This window comes from Corvus kubaryi, unplaced genomic scaffold (assembly GCF_017639235.1).
Source record: "Corvus kubaryi isolate FWS band 111438036 unplaced genomic scaffold, C.kubaryi_AGA036_p1.0 37397, whole genome shotgun sequence".
Lineage (NCBI taxonomy): Eukaryota > Metazoa > Chordata > Aves > Passeriformes > Corvidae > Corvus > Corvus kubaryi.
This window is the reverse complement of record NW_024581136.1, coordinates 1,027,719-1,048,886: the sequence shown is the minus strand read 5'-3', so window position 1 is coordinate 1,048,886 and position 21,168 is coordinate 1,027,719. Positions and strand designations below refer to the sequence as shown.

Below are 21,168 nucleotides of genomic sequence, written 5' to 3'. Positions count from 1 at the left end.
GTCTTCCAGCATAACAGAAACCAGGTTGGAAACTTCTGCATACTGAGTCAGTCAGGTGTGAAAACTGACTTCTCCAAAATAAGTTGTCCTTGGTGAGGATGTATGTGGTCTTCTAACTTTTTAGGAGCATGGCAGCTAGAGAAAATCTTCACTCAGCAGCCTAGTTTTCAAAAGGTACAGATTTTGGGGTACGGGAGTCTCTTTGACCCCAGTCCCACATGCATCCATACACATACAAGCCTTTATTTGAAGTCTTTTAAGCAGTTCCCTCAGCATCAATGTGGTCAGTCCAAGCTGAGAAGCTGCCTTAAGTCTGCAGGATTCACCCTCTTCAGTGAGCTGCACATTTGAGTATACTTAATGAAAGACTTGGGTTCCTGGCGAGCCTCCCTGAGTGAAGTTCTCAGGCTTGCTCTACAGAAAAAGTCCCTCTGGGCCTTTGAAGAGCCAACCAGTCTATAAACAGTCCATGAGAAACATCTTACAAGTTTAAAATTAGCATGAACAACACTGAGATCTCAAGTATCTCGGCAGAAATAAAAAAAGCTCCTTCTGTGGAAGCCCGACACTGACCTCTCTACGTGCACTCCACGGAGAGCCCTTCCCTCAGCAGGGCTCTGCTCCCCCAGCAGACCCTGCCAGAGCACCAGAGACACCAGCACACAATGCCCAACTCAGCTGGGGACAGGACGTGCCAAGGACCGAGTGACCCCTCAGATCCAGGGAACAGTGGGCACTCTCCAGTCACATCAGGGTTTTCCCTTGCTAAACCCCAACATCAGTTATGGCTTTCATCTTGAAGGGCCTATCTTACAACTGAGATACAAATGAGGGAGAGGAAAACAAAAGAAAAAACCAAGATAACTGACTTATAAATACGGTAAATAACAAAAATGTTCCCTCCAATACAAAATTATGATGAGAGAATAAAAATATGTTTATGGAATAAAGGAAGATTGATTAGCAACAGAAAGCTTAATTCAATCTTAATTCTACGTGTTGGGGTTTTTAATATAATTTGCCTAAAAAGCCCCAGCACTTTGCATTAAAAAACAGACAACATAGTGGTAAATCAATGAGAATAAGATTAATCAGACAGGCTTTCCAATGCTAAAACATCGTCAGCTGAGTCTGAAACTGTTAATGGAACCAGGAGCCCTGGCTCCTGATTTGGTGTCAGGAACCAGCTCAGTGACATCAACAATTCCCTGCTCCTGGAGAGGGGCACTTGCTGCACACAGCTTCCCCATGCAGGCAGCACTCTCAGGGCTGCTCACCACCGTGCACATTTCCAAGGCCCACTCAGCAGGAAGTGCCTCCACCTCCTGAATTTTCCATCTGACACCAAAGTAGAGGAGAGGTTTACCCCCACGCTGCATTAGAAAGTCACTCAATTAACCTGGGAGGTCATAGGCACGTCTAACTATCAGGGATCAGCATTTCCAAGAAATGAGAGGGCATGTTTATTTTAGTTGTACTTCTCTGAATTCACTTTCAGATAAGAACAAAATAATTAAGACAAGGGGGACAGAGGAAATCCATCTAGACCTGCTGGAACTGACCAGGCAAGTGAGGCGGTTACAGAAATGAATGTGCTTGGCCACGCTGTGCTGCTCTTGAGTGGGTGCAACCTGAGGCAGGAACCCCAAACCCCCAACTCGGAGTTCTGACCTGACCCATCTGTCAAGGCAGAGGTTTATTTACAGAATAACTGTCAGATCCAGGCAAGAGACACTGCAGCTCCCAACCAGCTGGCTTTTAATGAGCAGCTCCCCAGGTCAGGTGTCAGTTCTGCCTTTGGGTGATGTGCAGCCATGCAGTAGGAGCTCCCTCGATGCAGTTCAGGTGACCCCAAAGGGATTTTAGCTTATGCCTTTTCACTGATGACCCAAATGCGCAGCAGGTTCTCATGCGGATGCCCTCCAGATATTGACTTACTGATCATGGCAGTTCTGTGTCTTGGCAGACAACCCCAAGGCAAATGCCATTTCCCACATTTCAGGCATATGATTTCCCTGCAGGCTTCCTCAGGACAACTGGCTCTGTTACTCTAACAGGGATTCTCACCAGTCAGTCCAAAGTTTGGGCTACAGACACTGCAGATTTCATTGTGGTGGAAACAGCTAAAAGCTTTTTAGTAATTTTTCCACCACCTGTATCTTTTAAGAGTACTTTTAACAGCTTTTTCTATTTTGAATAACAAATAGCCAAGTATCTGTATTTTTTCCAAAACCAGTGAAGAGTGATCTTAAGCTACCCAGTTAAACAAACACTTCTTTTGCAAGTTGCTGTTGGTCTGCAAATTGGAGCACTAAGATGCCTTCAGCAATCCACATTCTCTCCTGAACAGGGTAGCAGGGAGAAAGCCAAGGCTGATTTAAAAGCTGGTGCCCCAAGAGTCAGGGAGGGAAGGTGAGGGGGAGAAGCCCCGGGGAGCTCTCCTGCATTGGGGGTTTGTCCCACTTGCACACTGTAAAACTCCTTGGAGTAAATCAGTCATCACACTTCCCCTATTGCCTTCCCAAACATTCAGCCTGTTTCAACACACCTCTCATGAAGCTGAGCCCCAGAGATACACCACAGACATGTTACTTCTTCCCTTCGGCAAATTTCAGTCTGAGACTGGTGCATTGCTCATTGCTGCTCATTGCAGCAAAGAGCAATACTGGATAAATTAATTTGTAATTGGAAGAGTGATTCAGAGCTGAGCAGAGGCATTCAGTCCTGGAAAGATAAATGTTAATAACTTTGGCTTCCAGGAAGTATGTCAGAAAATTATAATTAGAAAAAAACATGCAAGAGGGGAAAAGCCACACACATACATAAATGGTTGAAATAGAAGGGTATAAATTTGTTCCCAATTTATTGAAAATAGACAGGGACATGAGTCTCCTGACCCTGTACAACAGAGTATCCCCCATGGAAGAGGGAACTCTCCTGCCCTGGGAACCTCCTGGCAGCTGGAACCACTGCCTCTGCTACCCCAGCAGCTGCCCTGGCCCCTGCCCAGAGGCAGCAGAGAAGGGGCTGGGGGGCCAGGAGGCAGCACATTCCCAGCTGCACTCCCTTCTCCTGTGCAAGTCCCCAGGAGAACATGGAAGAATCCATCATGTGTTATCTTTCCCCACCATCCGTGGTCCAGCTCACCCACCAGTGCAATCCCACCCCTTAGCTGACTCCACATCTTTCAAGGTGACAGAAACACTTCAGAATTTGAACAGAAACTAATGAAGTGGGGATAGGAAACTCCCCAAACAAGGACAAATGCTTTTCTGAGGTGATGCTAAATTGCTTCACGTGAGAAAACTATCAGGCTCCAGGTATTTTTCCTCAAACAATTCAAGTTTAAATACTCATTTAAATATTCAATTCCTTAGCTTTGTAATGAGACAGTTGCAATTGTGCAAGTTTTTATAACACGTACCAAAAATTGTTTTAAGTGCTTCACTGTGGAAAGTATCTACTGCAGTTGGAGGGAGGAGGCTGTGATTTTATCCCATTTGATATATTCAGGCTGGGTTTTTTTCTGAGTTCTTTTCTTGCAGCCAGATACCTAAAAGAATCAGATTATGAATCTTGAGAGAGAAACTGAGGAATTGCTGTGGCAGCAGACATGAGAAAGCTGATTTTAGACTACACTAGTGGCTTTAATTACCTCAAATACTGCAAAACCAAACAGCCAAAGGGTGGCAGCCTGAATGGACTGGAAGCACTGACCTTGGGAACTCAATTAAGGCGGGCAAAATTCATTAAACAGCAGTTGCATGAAAGAAATTCATTTTCATTTACACGTGGCTTTTAGCTGAAGTGTGAAGATCCCCACTGGTTAGACCTGCTCACATATTGAAGCATGAGCACATGTTTCCACTACCCAAATTCCAACCTGTGCCCCATCCTCCCAATGGATATTGCTGTACTGTTAGGAATCCTGAATACTGGATTCAGTAGAAAAGTCAGGAATGCCCCTCGCTGCCATTCTTGCTCAAAACACCATTGCTTCACTCTGCAGTTTCTTGCTTCTTCCCCTTATGCCTGTACACACACACATCTCATATGGCAATAAAAGCCAGCAGAGTCCCAAGTGTACACAAACAACTTAAATCACATGGAATAGCACAACTCTGGCAAAGTGAGAAAGACCCCAGCACTCCAGCACAAAACCCCTCCCTGCAGTCTCCACACGGAGTACTGGCTCCTGGCATCAATCACCCAAGGGGAGATGCTCCGGTTTCTGCACCAGGCAAGGACTTGTTCACGTTTGCAAATGGAAAGTTGCTGTAGCACTACAGGACTTCTTAGGGATGCCTGTGAATTTGCTTCAGTAAAGGAGCGTTAAACATTAATACTGCGGCAAAATCACATCGACTCAGGACACTCCTGAGTGCCAAGTGTGAAGGTGCATGTCAAATACTTTGCCCATTAGATATGCTGCTGATAAGATCGGTTTGGGGCTTTTGTTTTGTTTGTTATAAAGAATTTCCTGAAACTGATTGCACAAGCTCTTCCCATTCTCACCCAACATGCCATTTCCTGGTTAGTTTCCCTGATGATGACTAAGTTTTTGTTATTGATTGACCATGAAGAAGTGCCAAGTGCTGCTCTTGGTAGAATAATCGCCTTCTGATTTCAAAGAAGAGCTGTTTTTAAGAGCTGTGTTCTTGGAAATACTGTACTTGGTTCTGCCAGGTCACTATCTCTATGAATCAGAGCAAAAGGTACATCAGCAAATAAACAGAGTGCAAATTTTTAACTTGACCAGGTCAGACAGACGTCACTGACTCTACCTGTTTCCATAAGCACTGCAATTCTCAGACCTGTACTGAGCAGTCACTGGAGGCTCAGCCCTGCTTGAAAGGAAAATGTAAAGTGTTTCTGGCATTTGCTGATCCATAAAAGAGCTTTGAAGTGCAACTTCATCACAAATGAAAACCTCAAGCAAGATACTCAGGTGTTCCTAAGGGCTTTGGGGAGTTTGGAGGGATTAAGCTAAGCTTTGCAGTGCAGGGATTTTGTAACAATATGCTTGGCACAAACAGCTGTATCCATCTCCATATGGTTTGTATCAGTGATGCAAAAAATCTGCCCTTCTCGTGTCCTTATGCTGAAAGCAACGTGGGGCACAGCTCCCACATACACTTGCTGTACAATCCTGGTATCTCCTCCTTAGTACCATAAAATTCCTTTAGAGTTGCATCCCTCACCTTTAATGAGCTTCTTGCTGCATTACAACCTCAGCTTCATCTGCTTCAGCAAACTACAAGGCTGATCTTTTCTGTATTTATTGTTTTTTCTCTAAGCAACTTCCCTGTGACACCCCCCAGCCACAGTTACAGCTGGGCACAGTGGGGAATTTAAGAGGTGTGTGCTGACAAATTACACTTTGCAAAAAACAAAGCATGACTTCAGGTGATGGGATGGCTCAGCTGCTTTTAATCTGTGTATCAGCTTTTCCAAAGATGCTTTATTGCTCACACTGGAAGATTAGTGAATAAAAGCATCCATGTAATGCTGAGGCTATGGAAATACCAAACACAGCTCTACAGAAACCATCTGCTCCCAAGAATGGATGGATAGAGAACAGTGAGGGGATTAGACCACAGGCACACACACAGCTTTCATAAAGGAGAAGCCCACAGGTTTCATGAAGGAGAAATCCACAACCATCACTGTCCCTTTCCAGCCCCTTGGAGACTTTCTGGGACAGGAGAAGGTGCAGTGGGGAGACACAGCTCCTCCATGGAGCGGGAATCCCCGGGTGCCAGCGTGGCCATTGATGTGCTTGGGGTGACAGGGTTGGACAGAAGGGGGGAAAGCAGGGGGCACAGGGGGCAGCACAAGCTTTGTTTTAATATGAATAGTTATTCAAGAGAACTGAAAATTAATTGAGCCTAAAACTATTTCCTGTACTGTTAATTTTATGGCAAACAGTGATAAAAATAGCAGAGTTCTTGACATACCATTTCCTTGTTCATACATACCACCAGGGCTACTCATTAGGTATTTTTTCCATCCTCTGCCACATATGATAATGCTGCATTATAGCACCATCACTATATTTCTTTATTAACTAAATGTGTAAAGTGTAAATGTATAAACCAGAGTAAATCAGAATTCCTTCAGGGCACAGGTTTGGGTGTCTACAGGCAGGAAGGCATAAGAAAGCCAGGGACAGGCATTGCAGAGCTGGATGAAACTTTCACCATGAAACCTGGAGCAGCACAGCCTCACCAAAGCCCAGCTTCCAGCCCCAGGTGTCCCTACATACCCCAGACCCACTCACACTCACTTATTCTGCCCTCGTTTGCTGTACACATATCAAGAACTGAGATCTGGAGAGACCTCCTTCCTTCCTTGTAGGACACAGCCAGGGAGGAGATGGTTTTATTGCTGTGTCACCCAGGGAAAGTTTTTGAGTTCCATACTAGTGAGAAACACCAAGGTTGGCATCGCTGCAATACAGGTTTGCCCAGAGCACCCCCCAGCCCCCCACCTCGCCCCAGTGTCCCAGCAGGGCCTGGGTAATGCCAGTGAAAAGTCAATCCAACAGTGACTGCGTGGGCTCAGTTTATGAAAACATACCCATTTTATGGCTCTTTTTTTGCATCCCAGTATGGGCAGTCAGATGGTGGAATGCAAAACAGCCAGTTCCAGCTACAGCTGTGTCACCTCCAGCTGGTGGAAGAATGACCCAGAGCAGGAGGCAGTGTCTACCCTGGGGCGCAGGGACATCTCAGACCTCCACAGGAGCTCAACAGAGAAGCTCAGAGGCAACAGCTCAGCTGTGAGGTGAGCTCAAAGACAGCTCAAGCTCTCTCAGAGAGCTCAACCTTCAAAGCCGATTGAGCAAGACTACAATGGTTTTGAAATGATGGGGCAGAAACAGCACTCCACACACTTGGCACCTCTGGAGACCAGCTGGACACAAGGAGCTCAGACTGCTGCCAGGATACACAGCTTACCCACACAATTACCTCACGCCATTCAAAGCCAAATCTCCATCTCATTGTCCCAGTCACTCACCGATCTCCCTATACAAACAAGCTCTAGAATTGGAAGCAGGAAAGAAAAACAAGTAAGAGACTGCATATCTTATTTATGCAAATTAGAACTCTTACTTATTAAAAATAAGGAAAGAGTTCATCTAACCTATGGGTCACAATTAGCCTGGTCAGACTCAAATAATCTGCCATGACAGCCCTACTTCAACAAGATTAAGTTGCTTCTCGTCAAAACTGCTTTGAGCATCTCAGTTCTAACAAAACAATTTTTCACTGTTGCTTCCCTTAAACTCTTCGGCTTCAGTCCCTGTTCACACATCCTGTACAAACTGCCTTAAACTAGCACCTGGGACAGGACAGCACCTTCCAAATTCCCTATAAAACTCTGTTCCCCAGCAAGAAACTGTTCTGCATTTTGTCCCAAGCACTGGAGGTTCAGCCTTAACTGTTTGCTCAGCCTTCTTTCTAAATTCCAATGAAAATGCCCCCTCACACATATTTATTTAAGAAATTTGTGCCTTTGAGTTATCTTTGGTAAACCAAGAAAGAATCAAGTAGGATAATGTCTGTGAAGATACACAAGGAAAAAACAGGCAACTAAGAGGGGAAACAGATTCTTGATTCATGAAAATGATTTATAGCTTCCTTGAAGGTAGGATACTTCAGTGGCTTATCCCAGTTAAAGTCCACTTCTGTTTTCTGGAATTGTTTTAAGTGGCAATGCAACTGTTCAGCATTTCTGAATGGGTGTGGAACACTCAGCTGAGCAGGACAAAATGAAGAAAGTTCCCCCTCCATACACTGGTTAAAATTAGTGTTTATGTAATACTTCAGGCACCATAAATAACAGTAATTTTGTAATATATAAACTACACACCGAGCATGCAAGTCAGTTTTCCTATTTTTATGCTGCTGGCTATACCTGAAACTGGCTTTTAATGAAATACAGCCTACTTTCACACATTAGTGATTTTTATTTTCTTTTGGTAAACGAAATGAGTGCTACAAATGCTGGTACCACTTCCACCATCCAGGGCCCTGCATTTCATTTGCCTTTAACTATCAGAGAAAGACTCTTATTCCCCATTTCGAGAAGTTATGTTTATAGACCTGAAATGGCCCAGGGCATTTCAGCATCACCAGAGTGGTACGAGATAAGCACCCAGGGAGGGCTCTGTGTGAATTACTAGGGGTTGGAACAGGTGATAACCCACACCAGAGCTGTCCTGGAGCAGGATTAGCAAATGTTTGGCTGATTTAATCCCCTTGTTAGAAGGATCCTTTTGTTTGTCACAGGTTAGAACCAGTGCTGGCCCATGGAAGCACCTCACTGTTGTTTTTGTAAAGGATGCCAGGGCCAGGCAGGAAAAACATTGCAAGGTATTTGCAGGAATGGAAATAAAGACATTCCAAGTTGGTTTTGTTCCCATAAGCACAGCTTTCCATGCACACTGATATCCAAAACCAGCAGCACACTCAGACCTGGATGGAAACAGCAAACCAAGATGACTGGGTTTGGGAAGTATCTGTTTCTACTCCAAACCACTTTCTGTCCACTCCCTCTGCTCCTGCCCTTCTCTGGCTTTCAGAGAATTGTTTGGAACAAACTGCACTAAACAAACGCTTTTTCAAACCATCTCTCATGCCTGATTTTCCCTGCTCACCTTCCATTCTGCTTTTGCAAACATCCATTTATCTTCCTAAAACATATCTTGAACTGAAGAAATTTTTATTTTTTTCAAATACTCATTGCTTAAATTTTCTCCCCAAATTAGTCTTCTTCATTGTACACTGAACACAAGTTAGTGGCAGAGCACTCAGCTTCAAGTCCACCTGGCTGTCAAAAGGTGCAATTAAAGTTAACTTCTCCCTTTACCACACATGAAGTTGCAAGCTAAGTGTAAGCAATGAACACACAAACTCTTGCAAAACTTGGAGACACAAACATCCTCATGCATCCCTTCTGCAGAGGTGACATCCTGGAGGATAAGGAGCAGCAGGAGCCACCTACAGAGGGAAGTATTTCATAGGACTTGGGTGAAAGATGAGACGTGCCAAGGCTGGCCCCTACAAGGGCTCCTTCCTCTCTCAGTGGGGATGGTGTGAGGGTGCCGTGTTTGCAACCCTCTGGAACAATCCCCTGGAAGATGCCTTGCACACGCACCGCCAAACAGCAGGTAAGTTGTGCATGACATGATCTGAGCAGTATCAATCCCAAGAGACACCAGATCCCCCTCCAGTGTGTTACCTGGATGACCAGTCACAGTCCTGTGTATTGAAGCCATTTTCCATACCTTTCACAAGACAAGGCTGTTAAGCAGCTCACTGAGTTTCAGTCAAAAAGAGAAGCAACTGTTTGCTTAGAGCTGCGAGACACAATTTTACTTTCATCTGCACTTCCAAAACTAAGCCAGAAATAAGCACATCCTCTTCCTTGAAAGTTCTGTCTCCAAAAAGGAGTCCTGATCTGTAGCTCCTTCTGGAGTGAGGCACAAAGCCAGCTGGGTCCCAGCTTGCTCCCAGCACTTCCAAGGGAACTCATGAGCCACAGGTGATGCCTTGCTGAACACAGTGACACCAGGTAACCCCACAAACTCCAACTTTCACCTCTCTTATCAATGGACAAGGACAGGAACTGAGGCATGTATAGCCATGCACACCAATTATCTGCTCCAAAATGAAGCCTGATGCTCCCATACTGTGCCTTGTATCATCACCTGATGAAAGTGCTGGAGTTTCCCTGCCAGGCTGATACAATTCACAAGTGAAATCAAACACCCACAGCTCTGGGCAAGAGCATCAGACCTCACAGAGCAGAGGAGGATGAGCCATCCTGCCTGTACCCTCACTTTCAGCTGCATGCATTGTGTTTCTCTTCAGGGAGTGCCAGCATGTATCTTTTTAACCATCACTGTTTACATACTGGTGTGTTGTCAGATCTAGTTCCCACTCACCCACTCCATTCTTCTTAGGGCAGCTAGGATGGGCATGTTGACTCAGGTGCATACAGTTTGAATTTCTGTGACTTTTTTCACCATTTTCTTTAGTGAAAGCAAACCATAAAACCCACAAGCAGCTTTGGTAGCCCAGACAATGAAAAATCTTTAAAGACAACAAAGTCCAGTGTTCCCCAGCCAGCAGCATATTGTCATTCCTGTTACATCACCCAAATACTTCCTTGTCCAACCATGAACTCCTGACAGTGGCATTTACCTCCTCTGGCTTCTGGTCCAACCATATAACCTTTTCCCACCCATGTCCCTGGCTCTCTAAAGCTGCAAAGCCAAAGAGGGGTAGAAACTGCTTCCAGCTGGAAATATTTTCCAGCTTTCCCATATAATTACAGAGCATCCTTCCCAGCACTTAGTCCTTCAGTGGCTAACTGGAAAGGGCAGTGTTGTCCCTTTTTCCCTTCCTACAGGGGCAGAAAGCTGTTCACTCTGGAAATGGCAGACTGCAGGAGGGATGAGGCTTTGTTACAATCTAGCTATTACTGCCCACTAACTTACACCTGGCTCTTCTAAATACCCCATTTGTCATCACTTGCAATGTATATTAGATTTGGATCCAGACAGAGAAAAAACGAAAAAAAAAGAGGGTTACCACTGACCTATTTTAAGCTCTGTCATAATTCCTGTAAAACTCTGTTTAGACTGTAAGTGAATCACATGCTGCATGTATCTACAGCTGTTAGCATAACATTTGTAATTCCATGCCCAGTGCAAGACTATCGCCCCTAAGTAACTGAGGGTTCTGAGAGATCTGGGGAATCTGACATTTTGTCTTCTTGCAGGAGCCCTGCAGGGGGGCAGGTGGGTTTGGAACCCCAGGTGAGCATCAGGCAGACTGTGCTGGCTTCCCAGAAGCCACATACCATCCATCCATTACACAGCCTGAGCCAAGGAGGGTGGCCACTCTCCACAGAGGGGGCGTTGATGGAAAATAATGCTGTGAGAAGTTAACAGATGAAACAGCCTAGGAAAAAAGTCAGAAGCTATTTGAATCTCAACTAAACACATAGTAAGAAGGCAAATTACTGTGGCAGATACCTCCTGGATCCAAGAAACAAGGGTAGGACTGTCAAAACCCAAGACTGCAGATGGGGAGAGGATTACTGTGGCCCTCCCAAGCAACCCCTGATGGCTTTTCCTCTGTAAGGTCTCTCCGCCCCGGCAGTGAAAAGGAATGCTTTCCAAGACACAGCTGCCTTCATTGCATTCCTGTCCTCACGGAAGGTGGTGCTCCTGAGCAGTAGTGCAAGGACCTGGATCTTTTTACCTGTATGATATTTGTAAACACTGACAGATCCAGTCCATCCCAAGAAATGGGCATGCAGAAAGGCACGCTCCGAGCTGGAGGAGCAGCAGGGCAAGCGCTGAGGGCTCCCTGCAACAAGCAGGGAGCAGCTGCGCCTGCAGTGGTGCAAGGCTGGTACAAATCCCCCGAGCCATGGAGACAAGACATTTATGGTTCACCAAGGCAAAAACAGGCCAATGACTTCATAGGATTTATTCAAAACAGGAGAAGAAAAAGCTTTCTTTACAGCCCTGATGAAACACACCAGTACGGAAGACAGGGAAGGTGTTCTCACCAACACACAGAGTTTACAGAGCTACCACTTCCACCATGCTGCCACAGGAGTCCCTGGAGCAGGAAGAAGCTGCCCTTCTCAGTTCTGCCTGTGTTTTAGCATGAGAAGCAGAGCACACTCTCCCTCCCCACAACTCAAGAAGCACGGAAGTGGCAAACCTGCTCCCCACGTCTGCAGAAAAGCACACAGCAGTCAAGAGATCCCCTCTGTCGGCTTGCAGAGGGCTGGAACTCATCTAGCAGCAGCTCTGTGGCGTTTGTGTTACTGGATATAGCAAGTAGTTCACCGACAATTGCAAAGGTAGAGCAGCAGAGAGCTGGAAAAAGGCACCAACTTCCAGTGAGTTCTCCCATCTGTGCCTTGGAACATATTCCCAAAACCTTTCTGATGTAAGGGTTCTTCTGTACCAAGCCCAGCACTGTACTGGAAATGATCACTAAAATTTATTTTAAATTATTAAAAAGAAAGTAAAAAGATTAAAAAGTCTTGCAAGATTCACTGAATTATGAATTGTTTCCCTCTTCCTTTGCCAAAAATGTCACCTGAGCAGTTTCAGAAGTCTTACAATTTGGAAGGAAGTTCACAGACTGTTTATAAAATCAAATATTTTGGACTAGAAGTTTAGCTTATCATTACACAGCTTGACAGCATTTCCGTAAATCAGGCCTACTTTGAAGAGCTTCTGACTATGGGAACAAATTTTAAATGATTTTTCATGTTTCCCAATGGACCAGGGTTTTGGCTCTCACAACCCCTTTGAAGTAAACCAAATTATGTTTATCATATGATCCTGACTTGTGCAATCTCTGCTTAGAAAGCCTCTCCTGTGCCTCCCCTACACCGTCATCAGCTGAGATGAAGCCAGAGGTATCCACATGCTGCATGAGCCTGGCTCCACTGGGAGTCCATTTACTGCAGTGACTCATGCAAGTATGGCCTGGCTGTACCACAGTGAGCCTTACAGCTCAGAGAGTTGGTCAACAAAGTCCTAAGAGCAAGCCTTGCTACATGGAAGAGCTGTCAAAACACACCAGTGCTTAGACCTAACAAATCTGACAACCCTGATTTAAAAAGTGCTTTGAAAGTCAAGGAAAACTAAACACAGTAAAACCAATCCGTTAGCAATGCACTTTTCGGAAGCCAGGCAGGGTAACTTTCCCGTGAGTGTAGATGTCCTCATCTGTGCCCTGGTTCATGTGCTTCACCAAGTTCTTCTCAAACAGGAGTGGGTGGTAAGCTCCCATGGTGCAGGCATGGTCGTGAAACTTCTGGTAGTAGTGGCAAATGTCCGTCTGCCGCTTGGAAGGGAGAAACTCGTACACATCCACTTCGTCACAGAGCGTCATCATGATCACTATGCCTGGGGAGGGACAGAGAGCAGACACCCCCATGTCACACCAGAGACAGGATTAAACATTCCAGAGGGTCAGGCAGCCAGCAAGGAGCAGGCAGCTCCAAGGGGAAGGGTTTCCTTTATTAACATTCAGAGCAGAGGGGGAGAAAAGTCTGGCCAGACGGGGCTCTTTTCTGAAGCCCTCCCTTGCAAACTGTATGATCAACGTGATTTCAGCAGATTGTTTACAGAGACAGCCATGCCAAAAGGACAATTTTTAAGAGTGCTACCATTATCTGTGACCTTCATGGAAACTTGGGTGTCTGCCAAGTGTGCACTGCATTAGCTGATTGAGCAGCCCATTTCAAACCTGCTTGGATAAGCAGAGATGAGACCTTTGCATTTGTCCCACCTGCCTCTTGTGAGTGCAGGGAATATGAAAGGGACTGTGCTGGGAGATGCTTAGGGAGACAGAGCAGCCTTTGCTCTTCAGGGTCCCCGGAGCAGAGCAGTGCTGCCCTCCTGTGTCTTCTGACAGGTACAGGAAGCACCCGAGGACATCACACCAGTCAGTAAGGGCACAGCCTGCCAGCATTCTGGCCAGATCAGATGGAAGCCATAGTTACTGGCTGCTTTTCTTCTAAGTGCAAGAAATAGCAAAAATATACCAGAGAAACAGAATCAATGTGTAACATTCCAGAAAATTCATGCAGTATCTGAGACATCAGGGACCATGCACAATCTGAGGAACTGCAAGACATTAGAAGAACCTAAAGTATATTTTAAACATGTTTTCATCCACCTTTTCAAATGAAAATTTTCAATCCCAGTCAGGCCTTCCAGGGAACACGGAGCTGGAAACTGGAACTCATCTATGCCCTTGAATTTGGCAAGGTGACTTGTTTTACAAAGCAAAAAGTGAGGTAACTAGGCCCAAAGTTAAGCCCTGGAGGAACTGCTGTCTGAGTGTGTCTTTGGGTCCGTAACTCCAGTTAACAATTCTGCTGCTGAAGTCATTGATTATGCTGTTACACAGCTGCTCTACACATATCCAAGCAATGATTTAATGGGTGCTGGGCCTGGCAAAAACATGAAGCAACTCTGTTTACACAGAGACAGAAAGTGCCTCTGCCCCAGCAGTGATGGAACAGAGGTGGGAGCAGACAAAGGGCGGAAGCACAGCAGTCGGACATTCCATGGCAAACAAGACTATACATCTATGCCGTGATTTCAGATACCTGGCAGCTTCCCCACAGGTTCACTCCTTTTTATTCAGCTGGTCATGAGATCTGCTCTCCACTAAGTAGGAAAACTTTTGCAACGGCAGAATGCAAAAATGAGTTTCTTTGCTGAGAGGCTGAATTTAGCCTGCTGACAAGCAAGATTTTGGCATGCTTAGTAAGGGGGCATATCACTGACCTTTTCAGAGCAACTATTCAGTCTGACCCTCCACAGACCCCCAGTAAGTCTACACACACACATATTTATATATAAATAATATATGGAAAAGAAACAGGCACGCCCTTAGAACTCATTTACAGTAATCAGATTTATTTGCCTGACCAGATCTGAGCCTGCAGGAGACACATCCTTCCCCTCGCACCCTGTGGGAACTGCTCTGGCACTAGAAGCTACAAATCCTAGAGACCATCCCAGTGTTGCAGTCTGCTCTCCTGTTTCCACCTGGAACTGGGCCATGTTTCTAACTGCTGTTTCACAGACATGCTGCAAACCACTTACTTTAATACAACTGAGCTGCTACTCTGAAGACAGGAAGCTTAAATTTTGGCACAAGACAAACACTGTAAAAACAACTCTGATAAGCACCATAAATTTGTAGCTGTCTTTGAAAAAAGGCATCTTGGAGAGTTCCTGCCTGCAAACTGAACCCGAAGTTTAGAGGGCAATTATCTTACCAAGCATTCCTGATGATGGTGGATTAGGCTGAATATGCTCCAGGGAATTCTCCTGCAGAATATCCCAGAGTTGCCACTGCATTTTGGGATTCAGGATATAGAAGGGCTGCTCTGGATGTGTACTACGATATGCCTTATAGCTTTCAAAAAAGTTGTAATCTGGTTTTCTGTACCACTGCAAAACAGAAACAAGAGGTGAGATCCTTTATTTCTAACCCACTTTACTGTAACCACCAAGAAAAGAGGATGAGTGAACCTGCTGCTGCTGGGGAAAAAGATCCTGCTACACACTCTCACTCACTGTCACACTCACCTAAACATCCTCACTCACTGTCCCCTTGGGTCACTGTGGTGAGCTGACTCAGAACACAGAGCAGGGAAACCCCAAATCTCAGTTAAGGGCCATTAAATCAGATCAGCATATTTTGTAATTTCATTCTGCACTCTCCAACAGCAGACAATGTTGAGAACTCTGCCTTAAATGTTACAGACCCAGATCCTTCTCCACATTGCATACAAAGCATCCTATTCTGCAGGCAAGTGTTCTCAGCTTAGGCTCCTGAACCAGACTGAGCTGATTTTCATCCTTAAATTTCCTCTTTCAGTAAAAACTTGGGAATGGTTTATGTTTTCTTAAAGTCATTTTGAGATTTTTTTCCCCCCTATGCTATAAATATCCCATCCTGGTTTTACTGACTCTTAAACATAGCCCCTTGTGCCTCCTGGAGCCATGGGACCAGGCACAGAAATAAACATCAGTGAGAAAATAGGAAATGGAGGCCAAAGAAAGGAATGCAAAGACCTCTCAGTTACAACCAGAGCTTAAAATAAAAGTCAAGAATGGACTACTCACTCCTACCTGCTTCCACCATGAACCTCCAAAGCTCATCACATATCAAACAACACTCTTTTGTACTCAAAATCAAAGCAAATGCTAGAAGGATTGCACATCCACACGTGAAAGCTGACAGAGATCTTCAGAGGGTTTCCCAACCCGCTCATAATGCATCAAGTATATCCCATGGCTGACTGGTGATTGAAACATCCAAGCATCAACCATCAGCAAATCTTAGATTAACTGTCAGAGAGAGGAAATCATCCTCTAATGAGACAACTGCTGCGGCCAGCAGTGACCTCCTCCCTGTGCCATCAGCCCACGGGAAAGTAAAGGTGGTGACCCATTATACTTGGCCTGAGGCCCTTCACAGGGATCAGGAATAGGCAAGTGTTTTCTTAGGAGCACTCATGCATGGGATACTCCTAGAAGTACACATGGATATATCCATAATAACAAAAAAGTAAACAAGAATGGCCTTAAAATGAGTGATTGCCCACATTAGGAGGAAGTGGTTTAACAGAAGCACTTCAAAGCATGTGAATCTGAATTTATTTACAAAAACCCCAGCCTTACCTCATGAATTTCTGCATGATATGGTGCTGGATCCCAGACAATTAAGATTCCAGTGTTATATAGTGGTTCCCTCAGGAACTGCTGCTCTTCAACAGTCACAAGCTTGAATAGCAACAACAAATACAATGTTATGCAGTATGCTGTCAGAATTAGCAGGCAGCCAAACAACAAAACACACCTGAAAACAGCCAGAGCCACCCCACTGCTGGTTACTGAGCACGGCCCACTGTGTGTGGCAAGGACACAGCCCCAGCAATGCCCTTCCAATGCCCAAGCCAGTCCTATCTAGCAGCAAAGGACTTCGTGGAGAGTCACAATAAAAACTGCCTTTATGCTTTACAGGGCTTTCTATCCATCTCCAGTAACACACCAAGGACAGGACCCGCAGAGTGACCCAGCCTGGCTGGGGGATCCCATCACTACAACTACCAGAAGCAGGAGGGAACACCAGTTGCTGCCAGCAGTCACCAGGACAGTCCAGGCAGAGCCTAATGAAAACACACTGTTGGCTTTATCAAGAACCTTCATTTAAGCCAAAATAAAAAGGCCTGCATGTGGGTGGCTTCTCCTCAGCAACAGGAACCCTGGCAGCCAGTGCTCAGCCTCCTGTGAGACCATCACTGCAAGAGATGAGAGACTACAGCACCCCCAGCCAATCCTGCCTCATGCCAAGCCCCCCATCGCCTCTACTGAGTGGGGAGGAAGCAGCTCAGGCAGGTTCAGGGTTGAGTCTCCTGAGAGCAGCAGTGACAAGGAAAGCTTCAAGCAGAGTTGTTCTCTCTATACTCTGGACACAACCACCACTGCTTGGGACACCCAAGGGTAACTCAGGTCTGCAGCAGAAAGAAAACAATCAGAATCAATTAATCTCCTGTCCTCCCCACCCAAAGCCACAACCTGTACAGGCACAGCTTGTAAACACTAATCATAAATCATAATCATAAAAATCCGCTTCCATTTGTCCTGATTTTCTCCCCAGATCTAATTATGAGCTAGCCAATTAGTCCTTGAGCATCCTGGCTGCCTCAGAAGCCGGCTGCCTGCATGGCTGTCCCCATAACCAGAGCACAAGGATGCTGCAGCCAGCCCAGATGGGAATTATTCCAAAGGCAAAAAGAGTTTTCTCACATCTGTTCTTAACTCTATGGGATTAGGCCTTGGCCTTGACCACGGGTACTGCCTGGTTTCATTTCCTTACAGCAGCTAAAATATCTAGGCCACTGTTAGCTGGAGTGTGCAATGCTGCAGGTGTGAATATCTGCCTGCAGCCTGTGGACACCAGAGGCAAAGAGGGGCACAGCAGCTGGCACCAGCCATCCCTTCAGCTGGGTACGAGTGGGATGGAGCACTGCAAAGGGACAGGGATATGGCAAGGAACACGCACACTTTATTTTCATTTCATTGTTTCTAAAGCCATGTGAGTTGGCAGAATCACACAAACCCCGAGAGAGCTGTGACAGGCACAAAAGCAAAGGGATAAGAAACCAGGAGAGGAGCACCTCCACAGCCACAAGCTGTTTGCTGTGTCCTCCCACACACTGGGGCTGGCTCTTGGTACTACCTGCTAGCTACTAGTCAACCTGTTTGCTGAAGGAATCTGGCCCCCCATTTACCTTTAGTGTCCATTTGTTGTTTAATAGTGACCGATTCTTTCTAAGTAATAAAATTCATTCAAATTGCTACATGACTTACTTGTCTTGCCCAGATTTTTGATCCTAATTAGTTAACTGATCTATTGGTTTCCTGATTTCTTCTTTAGCCAGTTCACTAGGTAGCAAGTATCTTTTTAATACAGCCCCTACCCTGGTAGTACATTTATTGCCCATATCACAATGATTTCCTCCTTTCTGGCTACCAGCAGTCAATGTCCTGTAATCTAAACATGCTCTCCTTTCCCACCACAGCCTTCCTCCATTCCATTGATGTGCTATCTCCTTTCTCTTCCTCCCTGCAGACTGTTAGTGCCAATAACAGCAAAGGCAGCCAAAGCAGAGTACTCTCTGTGACAGCAAGAAGCCAGCCCAGGAGAACAGGAAACAAGGGCTGGGAGGAACAAGGTACTCTAGTCCTTGGTCAGCTCTGCAGAAAGGAGCTGTGTCCTCCAGAATGACGTTGGCACTCCCCTCACATGTACTTCAGCCCTTATTTTTGCAAGACATAACTGCCTTCCCAGGGCCAATCAATGCCTTGTGTCAGACTGCAGGAAAACATGCCATTAAAGGCAGCAATACTGATGAACCAGTCAAGGCCTGAGAAAATAAATGAGGCAACATTAAATAAATTCTTTATTTAGAACAACTACCAAGTTTGTGGACCTAAAAGCATAGCCTCAGATCTGGAGATCCCAAATTTCTTGCCTTCCTGTCAGTACCAATCCATTAATCTTTCTCTATGCACAAAGATGTGCAAGATACTCCACTCTACCGTTAAAACCATCCACCCCCACGTATGTCCTAGAGACTGGCCAGCAAATTACAGAAAAATATCTTAAAATAATTATTAAGAAACTTAGGGCCACTGGCCATGCGTGCCAAAGGAATATTACTCAATACAGACTAGCTTTGACAGATCAGATTCAGGAGATCCCAGTCCCTTCACTTTGGCAATAGACTGACAATTGATCAGCAGTAAGAGCCAGAATAAAAGCAGCCAAGCCCCAAACCCATTCGTTTTCCCAGTTAAAACATAAGAAAAGCCAGCCCAGAACAAGAAAAAATTACAGCTTGTCCAGCCAGTACCTGATGCCTGTAAGAGCTCTGGGCAAGGCAAGATAAAGCACAGCTCCTGCAGCGCGCTAAAACCAGAATGTGATCAGGCCACACGACTAACAAGAAGGTTTAAATGATATCACCAAGACTAGAACAGCACTGAACCATTCAAAGTGCAAACAAAAACATGTAAGAAAACCAGGCTTCCAATCCAGTGGTCACTGAAGTTAACAGGGACTGCAGTCAGAGCTGTTCAGTTTAGAAACCTCAGATGAGAGACTCCTGCACTACTCACATGGAAAGCATCTGTTTCCCTGGTCAGCAGCCAGATCAACGCTGCCTTTTGAGTTAACTTTAGCCTCTAAAAACTGCAACAATATTGTTCTCCCTGTAACTGAAGTTTTCTAAGCTGGTGTCTCCATTCAGAGGGAACATCGCCCATGACTGCAGGCTGATCTGCATGGAGAACAGAAGCACTGTAATGATGTGGCTGTAACTACACTTGGTCCAAAGTATGAGAATCCACATGGAGAGTTATATTACAGCTGTACAACCACACACTTACCCTCCCTCCCTGTGCAGATAATACTGATAGCACATAGGTCATGGACATATTTTCTCTTCATATCACTGTAAGCTTGGCAATGAGCACATCCTCCAGAGAAAATTTGCTTAAGTGATAACACCTATCTGACATCACAAAAATACACAGAGACGGGAAAGATAAAACAAAACCCGCAAGATGTCAAACAGGGCACAGAAGTCAGCAGCCAAATCTGTCTGCTCAAACCAGACTGGTTCAGAAAGGACAAACTGTCCCCCTTCTGACTGGGGGTTTAATGCAGAGGAATCGAGATGCAGCAAGCAACAGTAAAGAGCATGGCAGCAAGTGAAGAGAGACCCAAGAGCAGAAAGAGGTAACAACAGCATTCACACAAGAAGCAAGAAAATCCTTTAAAAGACACACAAAATGAACTAAGGAAACTGGTTACATATTAGCCCATTGTCTCTTGCCTTTGAAGAGGATAGTCAAGCTCCTGTTGCTGTTTTGAGAAACTTCACACCTCGTTACACAGAAGCATCCACGCACTCCTCACACAAGGGCAGGTGAGAAAACTCCAGGCCTACAAATCTTAGCTTTGGGGTAAGGAAAAGAAACTGCCTTTTTGGTTGGGGATGACAAAAGATACACTTCAGCCACTCATCTCTCCCTCACTCAATTCCTCAGCCTTCATGCGCCTACAACCTCCTCCTCCTCTTGTGGGGTGAGGAGATGCTTGTACTCAGTACTGCAATGCTGCACCAGGTCTTTTAACCAAATGACTCCTGGCCTGTTTGATATTTTACTGTCCTCCTCCATTCCCTCACCAGCACATACTACTAGGATTTCTTCTTTTCTCTGCATGTCTATACTTGAAGATTTCTCTCCTCAAAATAGGCAAACATGAAGGGTAACTGCTCTAAGGAGGAAAGGTGCAAACACTCTGAGATGTACCTACAAGAGCAAGAGTCTCACTCTGCTGCTGGCCAAGTGGCAGACTAACTCTGCTAATGCACTGTTACACATAGCCCTAACTCTGGAGGGTCTGCTTCACAGCCTACTGATGGCCAAAGGGAATCAGCAAAGGGACACCTTGATACCTATGAAGAGCTCTCAGAGGCAGGGGATATTTAACTCTGTAAGCAAGGCCTTGCATTAAAGGCACTTTTTGCCATGCTCTGCAATAAGGTCCTGGACCCACCAGAGCACATCCCTCTCCTGGCTGTGCACAGGCTACAGCTTTAAAGGTGGGTCTTTTGCGAGTGTCTTCAGCCATTTAGCAGCCCTGGTTCATGTGTTATCTAGAGTCTGTACCACTGCTGGGCAGTAAAGAAACATTGTTCTTTCTTAAAAGCCAAATAAACTTTTTCATTCTTCACACCCATCTCTGGGGCAGGCACAGCTCATCTCTTGGTGCACTCCTCCTTGCTGACCTGCATTAGCTGACCTGTGGTGTTGTTCCTGCCTCTCACTCCAAACGCACAGCAACAGCATGAAGCTGGCCTTCCTGTGCCTCCATAGAGCCTTTGAGCAAAGACAAAACACAAATTACCCTGTGCCTGCTGTAAATCACAAGCAGGCTACTTCAAGTTTGCAAGCACATGCCAGTGTCACTCCAGTCACCTCAAATTTACCAACGGTTCCCCATTCCAAGGGGAGACATCCCCATC

General features: G+C 45.5%; 1 protein-coding gene across 6 annotated transcripts in view; it reads right to left on the bottom strand.

The window, feature by feature from the left end:
- Positions 1 to 11,492: 11,492 nt before the first annotated feature.
- ST6GAL1 (ST6 beta-galactoside alpha-2,6-sialyltransferase 1) overlaps positions 11,493 to 21,168 on the bottom strand; it is a 44,509-nt gene continuing 34,833 nt past the window's right edge. For all 6 annotated transcript variants that reach the window (XM_042041820.1, XM_042041823.1, XM_042041821.1 and 3 more), the window contains 3 exons: positions 16,250 to 16,351; positions 14,839 to 15,013; positions 11,493 to 12,949 (listed from right to left, as the gene is read on the bottom strand). In XM_042041820.1, the coding sequence (XP_041897754.1) occupies positions 12,708 to 12,949; positions 14,839 to 15,013; positions 16,250 to 16,351 (519 nt within the window). In that variant the 3' untranslated portion in view covers positions 11,493 to 12,707. The remainder of the gene's footprint in view (positions 12,950 to 14,838; positions 15,014 to 16,249; positions 16,352 to 21,168) is intronic.